The sequence below is a fragment of the Pantherophis guttatus genome, chromosome 6 (genome assembly GCF_059756535.1).
Source record: "Pantherophis guttatus breed Tessera chromosome 6, ASM5975653v1, whole genome shotgun sequence".
NCBI lineage: Eukaryota > Metazoa > Chordata > Lepidosauria > Squamata > Colubridae > Pantherophis > Pantherophis guttatus.
The window spans coordinates 61,429,262-61,442,596 of record NC_142068.1 but is presented as its reverse complement, the minus strand read 5'-3'; the positions used below and the strand labels follow the sequence as shown (position 1 = coordinate 61,442,596).

The 13,335-nt window shown below is 37.5% G+C and overlaps 1 protein-coding gene across 3 annotated transcripts in view; it reads left to right on the top strand.

Moving 5' to 3' along the window:
- Window positions 1-13,335, top strand: part of C6H10orf90 (chromosome 6 C10orf90 homolog) — a 95,056-nt gene that overhangs the window by 58,354 nt on the left and 23,367 nt on the right. For all 3 annotated transcript variants that reach the window (XM_034436443.3, XM_087871633.1, XM_034436444.3), the window contains one exon: window positions 7,171-7,449. In XM_034436443.3, the coding sequence (XP_034292334.2) occupies window positions 7,171-7,449 (279 nt within the window). The remainder of the gene's footprint in view (window positions 1-7,170; window positions 7,450-13,335) is intronic.

The window sequence follows — 13,335 nt, the reverse complement described above, 5'->3', positions numbered from 1 at the left end:
TTGGATGCAATATTCCAGATGTGATCTTACTAAGGCTTTATGAAGCGATTCTAATACTTCACGTGCTTTTGATTCTATGCTTCTGTTTATACAACCAAGGATTATATTAGCTTTTTTGACTCCTGCCACATACTGCTGACTCATGCTTAAGAGATTGTCCACTAGGACTCAAAGGTCCCTCTCAAAGTTACTGTATGTGAGCCAGATTTCACCTAATCTGTACTTGTCCCAGGAGTAAAATCTTGCTTTTCTGCACATTAAATTTCATTGTGTTGGATAGGGCCCATTGTTCAAGTCTGTCAAGATCTTTTTGGATCCTTAGTTTGTGTTCTGGGGTGTTGGCTATTCCTGCCAGTTTAGTGTTATCTGCAAATTTGATGAGTTCCCCTTCTGTTCCCTCATCTAAGTCATTTGTGAAGATATTGAAGAGTATTGGGTCTAAGAGGAAACCTTGTGCTACCCCATTGCTTACTTCCATCCATGTAGATGTACTACCCTTAAGGACTACTCATTGAGTATGGTTTCTCAGCAAGTTACAAATCCATCTGGTGGTGATGCTGTCTATCCCACATTTTTCTAGTTTACCAAGAAGTACGTTGTTGTCTACTTTGTCAAATGCCTTGCTGAAGTGTAAATATACTATTTCCACAACATTTCGCTGGTCTACTAATTTAGTCTTTGACAGAGAATGAAATAAAATTGGTTTAGCATGGTCTGTTTTTAACAAACCCATGCTAGTTACTATAGCTTTATATGTTTCTAGATGTTCACAGATGTGTTTTTTGATTATTTTTTCCAGTATTTTCACAGGTATTAATGTTAGGCTGATTGGTCTGTAGCTTCCTGGATCTGTTCCCCTCACTTTTTTTTGTTTTGAAGATGGGAACTTCATCAGCTGTTTTCCAATCCTCTGGTAGTTCCCCAGTGCTCCAAGATTTTTTAACTAATAAATGGTTCTGAGATAACATCTGCCATCTTCTTCAGAACTCTGGGATGTAATCTATCAGGTCCCTGTGACCTATATTCATCAAAGTCAGGCAGGTGTTCTCTTACCATTTTCTTATTTTAATTTTTATTTCTAGCCTGACTTTTTTTAACAAATTGGCAAAAAGGTTGTAAAATTGGATATGACTCCCTTAACCACCACCTTGCTTATCAATGTAAATTCTAATCTCAATTGTGGTCTTATGTTGAGGACTACCTGTATGCTTCCCTGTTTTCCCCAAAATAAGACATCCCCTGATAATAAGCCCAATTGGGCTTTTGAGCGCATGCACTAAAATAAACCTCCCTCCTAACATAAGCCGCCCTCGAAAATATTTAAGCATAGAGCTAGAAATCAGGTAAGATAGCAAGAGAAGCCCCATCTTGCTCCATGTCCCAAAATAATAAGACCTCCCTGAAAATAAGGCCAAGCACTGATTTCGAAGTTGAAAAAAATATAAGACAGGGACTTATTTTCGGGGAAACACAGTTTTAATATAATAAAGTCTTCTCTTTTTGTTCATTGAAAAGATATAGATGTGTTTACCATTAGGCCACTTTTTTAAAAAATACTGCTTCAATTTATTTTTGATTTGGATTTAAACAAGTCAGTTCCAATTAGCCAGACAGCTAGATTTGTCTTATGCTTTTAATGCTGAGGAAATCTGGATAATCCATTTATTTGTCTCTGCATGTAACCTTCCATAATGTGCCAGAGAATCCTATCTTTAGACAGCATGCAGGGGACATCTTTGGGATCTTCCGTAAAATACAAATGTACCCTTAGAATATTGCTAATGCATCGTTATCAGAGCCAGGCCAAGAAATTTTGCAGCGTAAGACAAAAGAGACTTTCCCTATTTCCATAGTCAGTAACTGACCAGATTGATAAATGAAATTTTCTTCAATACTGCAGAGTGGAAAATGTGCTTCATTTCAGATGAGGGCAGCAGGTTAGCATAGGGCGTGCAGAGCTTGCTGTGTAGAAGCTACAGTTCTGTCCTGCAGCAAAGGAACAGCTCTGGTTCAGTTACTGCTGTTCCTCCCACACAACCGACAGCTGAGGCAAACATCTCATTCGGCTTAGCAGCACGGCAGGCCCTGATCCTCACTCCTTTAAAACAATTACTTTATTCAGGGCAGCAGCAGCCAGTCAGAATAGGTGGGGGGGGGGGTTGACTATATTGTTCAGATCTCATGGGGAAAAGGAAAGTGTAGTTTTGTTCTTCTCCCCTCTTATCTGTAAATTAGCTTTCCCCTGCTGTGCTGCATAGTGCTAAATTGGTTCCAACCTGCAATCTGAGCTTTTATAGCTTTATGGTGAGAAACTCAAGGAAAAAGGGAAGGATATTACCTCTCCTATCCTCTCTCTTAAAACATTGTAGAAAGCAGAAAGATTAAAAACACACCCACACTCAAACCTACCATGATATACATTCTTTGTCTACAAACACTTCTACCTCTAATGGTTTCCCCCAGGATTACTAATTAAAACTGTATAAAGTAGTACATCATTTTTTGTAATATTCACTGTTAGATGCCTATGTGAAACATGCAGTGTATATGATATAGTGCGGGATCCTGGATAAGATGCTTTTTAAACCAGATATATCACAATCTGACCTATATATAATCATATTAAGTACCCTGTTTCCCCCCAAATAAGACACTCCCTGATAATAAGCCCAATTGGGCTTTTGAGCACATGGCAATAAGGCCAAGCGCTTATTTCAAGGTTCAAAAAAATATAAGACAGGGTCTTATTTTCGGGAAAACACGGTACATGTTACTATGAGGAGTCCTTGGTGCTCTCTGAGTTTAGTTGTTTTTCTTGCAGATGTATCTTTACCCAAACTAGGTAACACCATCAGTGCTAGTCCCAGTGCTAGTTTGGGTAATGAAACTTCTGCAAGAAAACAACCAAGCTCAGACAGCCCTCCAACCCGCCCCCCCATTTCACCCTGAGCTACAAATATTCTCCTTTATTGGTACTTACGTTGTATATCTAAACTGTCCTTCATCCTTGCTTTTACCAGGAATATGTATAAACTTAAGAAACAAAACTTAATGGAATAAAAGTAACAACACAAGAAATAGAAAATATACTACTGTACAGAACAGAAATATTGGATTTCTATATTTGTCTAATTTACTGTTATCAGAACTAGCAAAAATGAAAGGGTTTGGGGTAGTCTGTATCAACTGGTATTAAAAATCCCCAAACTTAAAAGTGTTTTTATCCACAGTGGTGAGTGATCATTATATACCTGGTCTGGTATGCAGAGTATATGCAGGGAGCCACTAGGTTGTGTTAGTGATTTGGATTGTTGTTTCTTGGCTATTTGTATTTCAACTTTTGTAGCGTTTGTAATAGGCAGCAGGCAGAAGTCATGGGAAATAGATAGTGGAGGCAAGGGTGAAAAGAGGATGAAGCTGCAAATTGAAACAGACAAGGTCATCAAAAGCTAGAGGCTGCTTTTTTAGAAACAGTTATAAATTAGGAAGATCAAAAACCTGAAATTTGACTCAGGTAGAACCATCCTTAATTATTCTTTGTCATTTTGAATTCTTCTCTAGAATGTTATTAAATTTTTAAAAAATTGTAGTACTGCCAGTACTACATGCCAGTTCAGAGATTAAACAATGTCTGAGTTTGAATGCACTTCTAGAATTCCACTTCTCGGGGTCTGATGAAAACACTGCATATATTTTCAAACCACATTTAATATATCTTTTAGAGTTTCTTTTTAATTAAGCTTGATTTTGTTCATTTCTTATGAGTTTGTTTTGTTTTCAAAAAGGAGTGAAGAAAAATAGCTAAAATCTCTAGAAAACACCACCATGATACAGAGCCAGATAGTTTCTATGGAACGTTTTTAATTTTATTTTTCATTTTTTAATCTTTGTATTTGCCAGAATGGCAGTACAGATTGTGGAAACGCTATCATTCTCACAGATGAGATTTATACATTGTAACTTAAATTGCTGTGTTAATATAGAAGATTATCTAAGTATGGTAAGCTACCTGTGAATTTTGTTAAGCTAATAAATGCTCACAAAAGAGTATTTACCTCTTATCTCATGGTACATCTATTCTATAACAATTTCTTTTCCACAGTTCCTTAACAAGAGTTTGCAAATGGCCCAGAATTACAGTACCTTCATTATTGTAGGCTTTGCAGCACCAAGCACAAGACAAAAATACTTGAGGTAACACAGGTCCTCTAGTAACAAAAATCCTTCCTCAAAAGGGGAAGGTTTTACTCAAAAGGTTTGACTCAAAAAAGGTTTTACTCAAAAGGGAAAAACTAAAAATCCAAGCAATCTGGGCTAGGTCCCCTGCTGAATATTAAAAGAAAATTTGCAGGAATCTTGTTGCTTTTAATTCTACATGTTTATTTGGGTCTTAAGGCCTTTAAAGGACGTGCTACTGTAGCTAAAATTCAGGAATCACAAGAAAGGGTGAAGAAATCATGGTTTCCATTGTTTCTACTGACTAACTTCCACAGAGTTCTAGGGTTTACCAGATAAACCTGACTTCACAGCAATTAATTCTGTACTACAACAAAGTTGGAAATAACCAACCAAACCCCTGCCCTCCAAAAGCAACATTTGGGGATTGTAAGAAGAGAAGCAGATATGGGAGTGGCACAAACACTAGGTGGAAATGTTCCGAGTGGAATGTAGGGAAGTACACAATGCCAGATCGTGCCATTCTGGCACAGCACCCTCTGTACATCTCTCGTTTCAAAGGAATTTTTCCAATTTGCCACTACATTATAGATTAGGTTATATTGTTGTTTCCATGGCATTTTGTGGCTGCTTGTTGTTTTCTGTCCCTCCCTACAGCATACTACTTTCTTCTATTGCCTGTTTATTTCTCATAAAAAGCCACTCTACAAGGCCTCTATGCATTGATATCCAAAATGCATTATCTTTTATAGTTTTGCAAACCATATGGATTGCGCAGTCTTAATTTTAGACTTGTCTTACATAGGGACAGGAAAATGAATGATTATTTAGAATGAGGGTTCCAGCTGAGTGGGCCCAGAAAACTTGAACCCATTCTGATTGTAGAGTCTGTAGCGAAACCATCGAAGTTTAATAGAAATCACAGCTGGAGAGAAATCTTCTTGCCAAATAGGATGAGCTTCTTCACTTTTTTTCCTTGCAAAAAATTGTTTTATTTTAGCTTCACTGCTGTAATTAAGGGGCAGCTTACTCTAATTCCATTACCAAAAAGGTCATTGAACTAGCTAGAGTCTCCTTGTAGTCCCACTGGGAGTGTATGAAAGAGACAATATATTAAGTATGTTTAAGAAATTAGGAGAGATGGGCTAGGAAAAAGAAAAAAATGTTTGGAAGGAGAGAAACCCAATCTCTATTACAGGAACAATATTGTAGCAATTTAAGAAATACCTTCCTAGTGTCAACTGAGGTACGATCAGCTTGGTATTTTATATCATAATGAGCAGATCGAGATGTGTGATCTACTTCTGTTTTCCAGCAGACTCCTGAGATTCACTATCAGAAACAAGTGCAAATTAATCATTCTGGGAATAGACAAAATTGTAGAAAAGAGCATATCTGAACTTGAGCTCAGCCTAAGAATGTATTTTCAGTTCCAGAACAGATGTCTGTTTATGTCTTTACACATAAAAACACATGCTAATTTTTTCTCAACCACCTTCATTTTAGCAGCTTGAGTATTATGTTATTGGTATGAGAGAAAGCTAATTTGTTATAACAGTGGATCCAAATTTATTTTCTGCCCATTCATTATAGTTAATAATAGCAAATGTTATTTGAGCTCCATTCTTTATTAAACCAAATTAGCACCATTAGCACTAAATTTATAGTTTTGGAAAGTTATTCTTTAATTTGTCATATTTTTTATTATCAAATTAGGGAGGAACGATCTTTTTCTCTCATACAATGTATTAAAATAACTTGGCTGGCAAAATGCCTTTGGGTTGCCTTGATTGATAGGAAAGACACCATGTTGATGGATTTTCAGGTCTTTTAGGTGAGCAATTCAACACACCCAAACAGTACAATCAAATAATTCCTTAATTCCCATACCTATTCAAAGTTATACAAGAATAAGCATGCATAAGTACTAACATAAGGTTAGAGCAGGGCAGTTAAATCTGATTATTCCAATTTACTTAGAAAAGTACTGTACAAGTGAACTTCAAAGTTTATTATAGAAAAGGGAAGCCAAGACAGTTTTAGGTGATTGATACTTCTTGATAAGGAATAGCATAAATGTTGGTTGAATAGGTTTTTTTAAAAAAAATCCTCAAATTTAAGCATATGACTTTGACAAGTTTTAATTAAATTACATGTTAAAATAGTTTGAGATTGCCACCAGTGTCACCTTCAGCTCCTTGTGTTTCTAAGTAGCATGAAGCCAGTTCTGGACTTGATTGGGTAATATGTATTTTGCCAAATACATATATCTTTTGACAAGAAGGCCAGCTGCTTTTTCCTAGGTAAACCCTACAGAAGAGTCTCAGTTCCAAGGATTTAGGTTTATTCATCCGTTTTACATTGGAATCTCAATAATCAGTCATTTGGGCTAATGGCCTTTTATTAATTTGTCTTTTGTTCTGAATCAGATTACATCGTTCACTAATCATCTCACATTTCCACTCCAAGAAGCTTAACAGAAAGATACATAAATTGCAATAAATTTCTGCCCCAAAAATAGAGAAAGCCTATCTGTAGTCGAATGTCTGAGTCAAACAGTGAGCCACTGCAATATGTTTATGAAATAAATTATACCAATAATGTATCTTTTATGAAGCGTACCTTAATTCTTGACAATTATTTCCCCAGTGGCTTTCTTAAAGTTGTAGCATGTACAATCTTGTACTGTGGAAATGGAAATGAAATGCCGTTGCTGCTTAGGAAAGCATTAATTTGTAATCACAGGTAGTCTTGTTAGAAAAAAAAATAACATGATTAAAAGCAGTTTAGGGAGCAAGCAAGTGAAGAGGCTAATGATCGTACACAGTTTTTTGGCCATGGTGAGACAGCACTACTTCTTTGAAATGTAAAAGTATATTAATGAATTAGATCCTTCAATTTAAAAAAATGCTGTTTTGTAAATGACACAAGGAGTGTGAAATGGTATATCATGCATGGTTTGCAATTGATTTCCCTTTTCTTAATTTTTAATAGATGCACATGGATTCTCAGGAAGCAACAGAAAGCAAAGCAGGAGAGACAAATACCACGAACTTGCATCTGCTTCCTTTCTGGAGCAATCATCTAAAAAAGAATCAATAATAGATGGTAGGATTTCTTTGAAAGACAAACATCTACCCAAAGGTACATCAGAGTCCAAAGTTCAAGCTTTCCAAAACCAAAAGTTTTCTGATCTTGCACACCACATCAAGATATCATCAAAATCATTACTGGATGAAAATGATTGTAATAGGAAAGTTCTGTGCTCCAAAGGTAAGCATAGCTTAAGTTATAAGGAGTTAAATTTTACATTATAATTAAATGGCACAATATTGTGCTAGGAGGTTTGTCTGCAACTGTCTGCTTTGAAAGATTTGCATTGGATTGCAATCGATTCCCATGCATTTATATAAAATCAGGAAGTTGTCCATGGTCTTTAGCAGATGTCCCCAAACTCCTATCAACTCCTTCATAAAGTATCAGTTTGTTCATTGATCTACATCAGTTGTATGAAAATAATTTAATAAATGCTACTTTAAGTACTACTACTACTATTATTATTACTACTACCACTACCACTACTACACTACTACTACTACTACTACTACTACTACTACTACTAATAATAATAATAATAATAATAATAATAATAAATGATACTCTAGAAAGAGTGCACAGAAGAGCAGCAGACTGGAGGCTAAAACATATGAAGAACAGCTGCAGTAATTGGGTATGTCTAGTGTAATGAAAAGAAGGTTTAGGGGTGACATGATAATAGTGTTCCTCTATCTAAGGGACTGACACAAAGAAGAGGGGGATCAACCTATTCTCAAAGCATCTGAGGGCAAGAAATAAAAGCAAGGGATGGAAACTAATCAAAGAGAGAACCAACCTAGAACTAAGGAGAGATTTCCTGACAGTTAGAACAATTAATCAGTGGAATGACTTGCCTCCAGAAATTGGGTTCCAACACTAGAGGTTGTTAAGAAGGGATTGGACAATGATTTGTCTGAAATACTATATGGTTTCCTGATTGAGCAGGGGATTGGAAACCTCCAAAGTCTCTTCTGACTCTGTTATTCTGTTAATACCCCACCGAGGCATTACCTTGACATGGTTGCAAGAGGTTCAGCTATACTGGACAGTGGACAGGTCTCATCAGAGGTCCTTTCAGAGAAACCATACAAAGAATGTATGTCTTATAAACAATATGGTGAAAGGAAATTTACAGTAACCCATACTGGATGAGCTATTGCATAAGTCAGCAAGGACCATGCTAGATGTTGGATTCTATGGACATCTGGTGACAAATGGTCTAAAGGGATCAGGAGAATTGGCTGAGCAACCAGGGCCAGCAGCTGCAGCACTATTGAAATAAAAGCTGTTTACCCATTGCAAATACAGAAATATACAAAGATTGAAAACAAAGAAATAATCATTTCTTATCACAAACCAAATATAACACTAAGAGGATATCTGAAAACAATGTACCAGTTCTGGAAATAACAACATCCAGAATCAGAAATAACAGAACAAGGCTAGCAGATCAATATCGATTTATACAAATAAAGTATTCACTGAAACAGAATTGGAAGAACTGCAAAAGTCTATCCAGAGTGAAGAAAAGAAAGCCTTGCCAGAAGTAACTCAGACTGTAGAGGCAAACTAGGGGAAGTTAGCAGTAGAAGAAGTTAGCACATTACCAAACCAGGCACCCTGATCTCTGCTTTCTCCTCAGAAAGAATAAAACCCTCTAAAAAAAGATTTGAAACAAAGAATAATTGAACAACTAGAACAGAATTCCCCAACCTTTCCAGCTTTGCAGACCGGTGGGCGGGAGGGGATGGCTCCAGGAGAGCAGCGAGCAGTGGGCAAATGGAGCTGTGTGTGCACAGCTCCATTTACGTGAGTGGCAAGCATGCATGCCCACTGTCTGCACAAATGGAGCACATGTATGCTTGCCCCCTGCTTATGGCAAATGATGCATGCACACTCGCCTGCCACTTCAGGCCTGGTTCTGAACAAGTCTCAGACTGGTAGTGGGCCATGGCCTAAGGGTTGGGGATCCCTGATCTAGAACAGCACAAAAGGACAGAAAGAGATTGTCTGCATTGAAGTTTGTTCCAAAGAAATAGCTAGCACAATTATTAAATGATGCCAATACCATAATATCAAATATAAGAATCAGCTCACTGCAAAGAATAACACAAGTAATGTATAGCACAGCTGCTGTTATAATGGAATATCTTGGATACAAAATCAAGAAGAGCCATACAGTGCACCACAAACATGGAAAATCAGGCATTTAGTTGAAAATAAGCTCTTTCCATCTGAGCAAAATGGAAATTGCCCGAAGAGCAGAGAAACAAAATATCAATTCCTAATTGATAAGATGATTTTGGAAAATTGCAAGAGGAAGGAGACCAACTTAAATGTAGCTTGGACTGATTATAACCATGATGGTGAACCTATGGCATGCGTGCCAGAAGTATATGTGCGCCAGGGAGCTGCTCTTCCAGTTTCCAGCACTCCTGCACATGGGAAGACCAATTGGCCGGCGCGCACACCAGCCATCGCCCGTTGCTTTTCAGGTTCCGGCCTGCACATGCGCGCTAGCCAATTGGTCTTCACACATGCAAGAGTGCCGGAAACTGGAAGAGCAGCTCCCTGGCGCCCATACATGCACAGGGAAGCTGAGCTTCCGGTTTGCTGGTCTTTGTGAGCACATGCATGCCAGAAACGGAAGACCAGGTGACTGGCACACATGCTTACGCAAGAAACCGGAAGCTCAGCACACACCGAGGAACTGCTCTTCCAGTTTCCGGTGTTCCCGCGTGCGCACACACGCACACTCCCGTTTTGGCACTTGGTGCCGAAAAGATTTGCCAACACTGGATTATAACAAAGTATTTGACTCCTTACCACATGACTGGATACTCAAGTACCTAAAATAATAGAAGTCAGTAGAAATAACAAAAAAATTGTGTAAAGTTCAGAACAGCCAAGATATTGCAGTGGAGTTTGGATTTGACAAATATGCCATCCTTACCATCAACCAGGGAAACAATGGCGTCTGGAATCAAGATGCCTTATGGAAATAATATCAAGGGTCTGGATGAAGAAACTACAAATATCTGGCCTTCCTTCAAGCTGACAACATCAAGGATACTGAAGTTAGGAAGGTTAGTAGTGAATATATCATGAGAGTGAAGAAGATATTAAAGTCCAAACTCAGTGGAGGAAACACTATCAAGCAATTAACACCTGGGCAATTCCATTCATTAGATACACAGCTGGAGTTATGGACTGGGCTCAAGCAGAACTAAAAACCCTGGATAGGAAGACCAGAAAAAATAATTACAATGAATCATGCCTTTCATCCCCGCAGCAATGTTGGCAGACTCTACTTACCAAGGAAAATAGGTAGGCAATGGAATGTTGCAAGTACACCAGTGAAATAAAGATATTAGAAGAGTATCTGAGGTGAAGAAGCTGCACTGAAGCTAGTATACCGTGAAGGTTGATTGAGTACTGGAGAGACCAAACTGGCCTAGAAGAAAGACCAAGTGAAGAATGGAATATAGAAATGGCAAGCAAAACATTACATGGCCAGTACATTAAAAAAATAATAGCAGGCAAAGCAAATAATAAGGCCTGGCAATGGATAAGAGCATGAAAGTTTAAGAAAGAGCCTGAGGGCTAATTCTGCCTTTACAAGACAAAGCCTTAAGAACAAAAGCATACAGAGAATGCATCCCAGAATTGAGAAGACAGTAAATGCAACTTCTGCAAAGAAGCTGAAGAAATAGTTGACCATCTTTTTAGCTGCTGCAAGAAGACAGAACAGACAAACAGTGGCATGATAAAGTAGCAAACGGTGCATTGGAAGAACTGCAAGAAATACCATTTGCCTGCAAGCAATAACTAGTGGGACCACAAAATAATCCAAGCAATAATCAATAAAGTATTTGGTACTGTTCCCAAAAAGCTGCAGAACACATAGTTTGCTTATTTGCTGGTCTGAAAAAGTTTCTAGCATGCACAAAATAATTTCTTTGCTGCAACTGACTCTTGTGTTAGGTTTATTGTCAGCGTGGCAAGAAAGGCATTAATGATGCTTTATTTGTTATTCTAATTAAACCTGCATTTTTAGTGAGAAGCTCATATCGTATTTTGTAAATGGCTATTTGAATTTCAGATACAACTTCCTCTCTGAATTAATAAATTAAGCGAGAAAATGTTGATCATAAAAGAACTGTTAATCAGGATAATAAATAATGAAAACAACTTAAAAATCTGACTAGATTAATTTATAATGAATTAGTATCATGTTTTAATATTTATTTTATTAGTTTCTCATCTATTAGTAATAGCACTTTAGGGGGTATAATTGCCAGAGAAAGAATAATCCAGAATATAAATATATTCTATCCATCATTAGTGAAGCAACTAAAGTTAGATCAAAACATTCCATATATGATGTTATGAGTAGAAATGTGTAATTGGTGTAGACATATGCCATAAACTCTGTTGAATTCTTTGAGGATTTTGAGAATGCTCCACCACACTGACCACCTCACTGACTTTGCAGTAGATGAACATTAGTATTAAGTACAGTTACTGAAAGTATACTGGTGAATGTTGCATGCAACATGGCCCTTGCTTTTACAATGAGCTTCCATCAGAGGAATTCAAATTTTAAAAACTGGATAAAATTATGTACTGTATGTCAAAGGATTAAAGTAAAATTATCTGCATCAAAATAAGTTGTTGCAATTTTCATTAGTTGTTACATAAATTAGAGGTTGGATATAAATCCCTAGTGCTGCATAACAGGGTGAGCTCCTATTACTTGTCCCAGCTTCTGCCAACCTAGCAGTTCGAAAGCACATAAAAAATGCAAGTAGGAAAATAGGGCCCATCTTTGGTGGGAAGGTAACAGCATTCTGTGCACCTTTGGTGTTTAGTCATGTCAGCCACATGACCACAGAGAAGTCTTCGGACAGCTCTGGCTCTTTGGCTTTGAAACGGAGATGAGCACTGCCCCCTAGAGTTGGGAACAACTAGTACATATGTGCGAGAGGAACCTTTACCTTTTTATAAAGCTTTTAAATTACAAGAATTTGCAAACATAAATCATTAGGACAATTTACAGTTCAAAACAAATGAGAACTTCCAGTCTAGGATATTGCCTAACTAATGTGAAATGGGTAGTAAAATAAATAGGATTTTTAGCACTTCTCACATTTCTTGTTAGAAATGATTAAAAGTAGCTGTCAAAAGTATGAACTGCAGGCTGAACTTTCTGATTCACATCTCTTCCTCCAAGAATTTTCTGAGGGGACCCAGCATTATTACTTCTTCCTTCTTTGGTTGGTTAGAGGATTTCAGCCCCAAGGGGTCCCAGAATATAAGGAGACAAGAATCTAAAATTGGCCGTGCTGGGTTAAGTCCCATCATTGTAGTTTGGATGCCTCTGCAGTGGCCCCAACCAGGAGACAGAAGTACATACCTTTGATGTTATTATCCTCCAGCAATTTATACCTGAATTTTGCAAGTTAATTATTTGCTATATGAAGAAGTGCTTTCTTTGCCTGCCCTTTATCTCCTTCTAAAGAGGTTCATTGGACAATAATTCTTCAGTCTGAATGTTCTGAAGAACAAAGGAGAACTTCTCCCTCTTTGCTGTCTCCATTCATGCATGGTTTTATACATCTTGATCGTATACCACACTCCCACCTGACATCTTTCAGGCTAGATAGTAGCACAGAAAAGGCACTTAATGTGTCTTTGTTTTTTTTTAATCTGGAGACCTGAACTGTATGCAGCAATTTATATATGAACATATCATAAAGACATTACAGTGTTGGCATTTTTATTTTCAGTCACTTTCCTAATGATCCATAGCATGCAGTTTGCCTTCTTCACAGCTGCTGCATATAGAATTGGCATCTCCTGGGTGCTAGTCACCATAACATACCAATTTTTTTTTCCTGGGTAGTTACAGACGTCTCAGAAGCTAGAGGTTTTTTGCCCTAATCTGTCATCTGCCATCAGGGTGACTGTTCATCCAGTTTAAAGAGGTCTTTCTACAGCTATTTTGGAGAGGCTTTGTGATCAATAAAGTAACATGATAGCATCTGCCTTTAGACTCGCTAT